General features: G+C 36.6%; 1 protein-coding gene across 1 annotated transcript; it reads left to right on the top strand.

The window, feature by feature from the left end:
* Positions 1-239: 239 nt before the first annotated feature.
* Positions 240-2,995, top strand: LOC102631065 (pentatricopeptide repeat-containing protein At2g29760, chloroplastic). The gene has a single exon (XM_006480552.4). The coding sequence runs from the start codon at positions 307-309 to the stop codon at positions 2,545-2,547; it is 2,241 nt and encodes a 746-aa protein (XP_006480615.1). The 5' UTR covers positions 240-306; the 3' UTR covers positions 2,548-2,995.
* The last annotated feature ends 1,814 nt before the right edge of the window (positions 2,996-4,809 follow it).

Below are 4,809 nucleotides of genomic sequence, written 5' to 3'. Positions count from 1 at the left end.
TAGAAGTTATTTTGAGAATTTAATATTATAGGGGCGAATTCATACTCTAGGGTTTTAATAAAATAAAATTGAGTGTATAAAGGGTTAAACGAAACTGTACATTTTAAAAAATTTATAATATTTATGAATAAAATATAAATAACAAAAAATATAAAGGGCTCGATGAAATTTCACAGGCTGAGTGTACGTTACACTATATGTAGGCGGACCCTTACAAAAATATTGAACGGTTTAATCGGTTTAATTTCAACTTAATTAACGTCCCGCTGTCCATTCTTCCTAGAAAGGGAAATGAGAACCCACTGAATGATGACGGATAACCCACCACAACACATGGAAACTCTAAGCACCCCAGTTATTTCTCTTCCACGTCACCCAAACCCCACTACCCTAACTGTCAATAACGGCCATCAACACCACCCGCACCCAGTTTTCTCACTAATCAAACAATGCAAAAATATAAAACAGCTAAAGCAAATTCATACACAAATGCTACGTACAGGCCTTTTCTTTGACCCATACTCAGCCAGCAAGCTCTTCACACCTTGTGCTCTTGGTACCTTTTCCAGCCTTGAGTACGCACGTGAAATGTTCGATCAAATTCCCCAACCAAATCTTTATACTTGGAACACCCTCATTCGTGCTTATTCATCAAGCGCCGAACCTATTCAGAGTTTTATGATATTTTTGCAGCTGGTTTATAATTCTCCTTATTTTCCGAACGAATTCACTTTCCCTTTTGTGATTAAAGCGGCAGCAAGGCTCGTTCAGTTTCGTGTAGGGCAAGCTATTCATGGAATGGTTATCAAGTCCTCGTTTGAGGATGATTTGTTTATTTCTAATTCATTAATACATTTTTATGCCATATGTGGAGATCTAGCTATGGCTTATTGTGTTTTTGTAATGATTGGTAAGAAAGATGTTGTTTCTTGGAATTCGATGATCTCGGGGTTCGTTCAAGGAGGTTTTTTTGAAAAGGCAATAGAGTTGTATAGAGAGATGGAGATGGAAAATGTGAAGCCTGATGAGGTGACAATGGTGGCTGTTTTATCAGCTTGTGCAAAGAAGAGGGATTTGGAATTTGGAAGATGGGTCTGTTCTTATATCGAAAAGAATGGGATAAAAATGGACTTGACTTTGAGTAATGCGATGCTTGATATGTATGTGAAATGTGGGAGTCTTGAAGATGCAAAAAGCCTGTTTGATAAGATGGAAGAGAAAGATATTGTTTCGTGGACAACTATGATTGATGGATATGCTAAATTGGGGGAGTTTGATGCAGCTATGTCAGTTCTGGCTGCCGTGCCAATACAACAGATTGCCACATGGAATGCACTGATTTCAGCTTATGAACAGAATGGGAAGCCAAACGAGGCTTTGTCCATTTTTCATGAGCAGCTCAGCAAGAATGTGAATCCAGATGAGTTCACTTTTGTGAGTGTTTTGTCCGCTTGTGCTCAGCTTGGAGCAATGGATATAGGTGTGCAGATCCATGCAAAAATGAAGAAGCAAGGGATAAAGTTAAATTGCTATCTCACAACCTCACTTATTGACATGTATACTAAGTGTGGCAATCTGGATAAGGCACTTGAGGTATTTCATACTGTGAAGAGTAGAGATGTGTTTGTATGGAGCACCATGATTGCAGGGTTCGCAATGTATGGACGTGGTAGAGATGCATTAGATTTGTTCTCTAGAATGCAAGAAGCTAAAGTTAAGCCCAATGCTGTGACTTTTACCAATGTACTATGTGCTTGTAGTCACTCAGGTTTAGTGGACGAGGGCAGGATGTTTTTCAATCAAATGGAGCCAGTTTATGGGGTTGTGCCTGGAGTGAAGCACTATACTTGCATGGTTGACATGCTTGGTCGTGCTGGCCTGTTGGATGAAGCTGTTGAGTTCATAGAGAAAATGCCAATAGTTCCTGGTGCCTCAGTATGGGGGGCTCTGCTTGGGGCCTGTAAAATTCATGAAAATGTTGAGCTTGCTGAATACGCTTGTAGCCATTTGCTGGAGTTGGAACCTGAAAATCATGGAGCTTTAGTGCTACTATCTAATATATATGCCAAAACAGGGAAATGGGATAATGTTTCTGAGTTAAGGAAACATATGAGAGTCTCTGGATTAAAGAAAGAACCGGGTTGTAGCTCAATTGAGGTCAATGGTGAAATTCATAAGTTCCTAGCAGGAGAGAGCTCTCACCCTCTCTGCAAGGAAATCTACTCAAAGCTTGATGAAATTGTAGCAAGATTAAAGTCATTTGGTTATGTACCCAACAGGTCTCACCTTTTGCAACTTGTTGAAGAAGAAGACGTGCAGGAGCAGGCCCTTAACCTTCACAGTGAGAGGTTAGCGATTGCATATGGGCTTATTAGTGTGGAGCCATCTCAACCAATCCGGATTGTGAAGAATCTTCGTGTTTGCGGCGACTGTCACTCAGTTGCTAAGCTCATATCTAAACTTTACAATAGAGAGATACTATTGAGGGACCGGTATCGATTCCATCATTTTAGTGGAGGGAATTGTTCATGCATGGATTATTGGTGAATATGGGAATTGCTACAAAGAAAAATCTAAAACCTGGAAAAGTGAAACTTTTGCATATTCAACAGTTTTCTGAAGCATTACAACCGCTCTGCAGATTTTTAGAATATCAAACAAGTTGAAAAGGGCATGAAAAACATTCTTGTCAGCAAGGAGAACGACTTATTTGCACATGAAGGGCAAGCAGAATCTTTTCCCTCCAGTTCTCCTAGGAATTAAGTCCCTTCACACAAGACATCTGGTGCCTGAGATGGAAAGAGGGTTGAGCAGCTCCCTTAAGGAGGAGGAAAATTTCTTCAAAACTCCTGGAGTGTTCTGGCATCTTCTGCACAATATTAATTTTACTTTGTGTGATATTTCATATGAACCATACATTACATGGATTATGTATGTCAGGTTCAGCCAACTGAATGCTTTTAAAAATTGAACAAAATTATCAAATTACAAACAATGTGATGTCAATATTTCGAAACTAAGAAATTTCTTTGCTATTATATCGAAACTTAGAAACTAAGTCCCAATCATATATATCTGATTGTAAATATCAGTATAATATATCTGCTATAATAACAATTGTTGTAAATATTTGTACAATACAGTAATCTGATGTATAATCAATATTAAAAAAAAAAAGAAATTTCTTTGCTATATGGCAAAAATTATAGTGGTCATATATACTGGTCATTCTGTTTACCTGTAGGAGAGCCAAGTCTACGAAGAAATCTATTCACAACTATTTTAGATTCCCTATTTCCAAGTTCAAGCAAATTTACCTCTCCTGAGATTCGATCCCTGGCCAAAGCGTTTCTAAGGTCTGAACCGAACAATTAGGTATTAGTTTCAATACCGAGAGTGCCATTAAAATAATATACAATTCCATTAATATCCCTGTAACAAATTAAACTTAATTTCAGATTTTATAAATTAAATATATAATTTGAAAACTGACCGATGGGCGCTTAATATTCCGTCGCCGACTACGGAAAGTACTGCTTTGGTGGCAAATTGCACACTATCGAATATAAAATTTCCGATCATCTAACGGTGATACATTTATCGGAAAACTAGGCCACATGACTGTGAAAAATTCCACCCAAAAGGTGGCGGGATCATAACTTCGCCATTTAAGGGTGACCTGACTGACTTCGTGAAGTGCACGACCACCTCATCAATCTCAGCGGCTGCCGAAGACGAGAAATCAGGTGGCGATGCACCTAAATGAGCCGCAATTGTTCTATGGAATTACACAGCCACCAATTCTTTTCGTGGTTTTGCGCGAACAAACGACCATCCGTGTCGACAAAATTTGATCGGTTGTGCAGGATGGTTAAAATTTGAATATTTCGGTATCAGAGTTGTCACCAAATATTTTGAACTCGCCCGCGACGGCGACGGAATAGTGAATTTTGATTTGTTATTTTTAAGTTATTAATAAATTTAGTTTTATATTGTTCGCTTATTATTTATTTTGTTATATTAATAGCATTGAAAGACTACATAAAGTAATATTATCATGGAGTTATCCAATATTAAGAAATAATAGCATGTGAAATAAGTAGGAGCTCATGGGTAATTATCTATAATAGTATATGGTAATTGATAAATTTATTACATTAATTAGCATTAACAATATTTTTGAATTTTTTTAACTTTCTATTTATATTTCATAATAGTTATGTATTACAATAACCATATTTGGCCATTTTAATGTGTGTGTATATATATATATATATCTACTTATTAGAAATTTTTCAATTCAAAAACCATGGTCTTAAAACTTTTCTGCACTTTAAGATTTTGAACTAAAAAACTACTAATGTACATTTATACACATGCACTTTTATAGTTAATTTATCAAATATAAATGGAAAATTATTTGACAAGTGATTATATAAAAATTTAAAATTACCAAACATCTTGCCAATTTTTTTCATAAAACTGATTATTTATTTGAGAATTTAAATAAGAATTGATTACTTCCGAAGCGGAAGCAATCCCATACATTTCTAGTTTTCGGCTTCTATTTTTTAATTCTGACAGTCCCAAGATGCATGATTTGGATAAGCCAAGAGAAATTTTGATGAATCCCTTTCATCAGACCACCGTGCAAATCCAGAAAACTTAATCCAAATTTAAGCTGGAACCTATTCTTTTGTCAAACTGCTGCGACTACAACAACATACTGATTTGTGCAGACGTTTAAGGATGCTTTGCCACCAAAGTCGAGTCGACAACTCTGAAACCGTGAAAAGTGGAGACTATATG

This window comes from Citrus sinensis, chromosome 6 (assembly GCF_022201045.2).
Source record: "Citrus sinensis cultivar Valencia sweet orange chromosome 6, DVS_A1.0, whole genome shotgun sequence".
In the NCBI taxonomy this organism is placed as follows: Eukaryota; Viridiplantae; Streptophyta; class Magnoliopsida; order Sapindales; family Rutaceae; genus Citrus; species Citrus sinensis.
This window is presented reverse-complemented; position numbering and strand designations above follow the sequence as displayed.

Excerpts from the sequence above, each read along its gene's own strand:
- LOC102631065 (XM_006480552.4), top strand. The coding sequence starts at position 307 with ATGATGACGGATAACCCACCACAACACATGGAAACTCTAAGCACCCCA.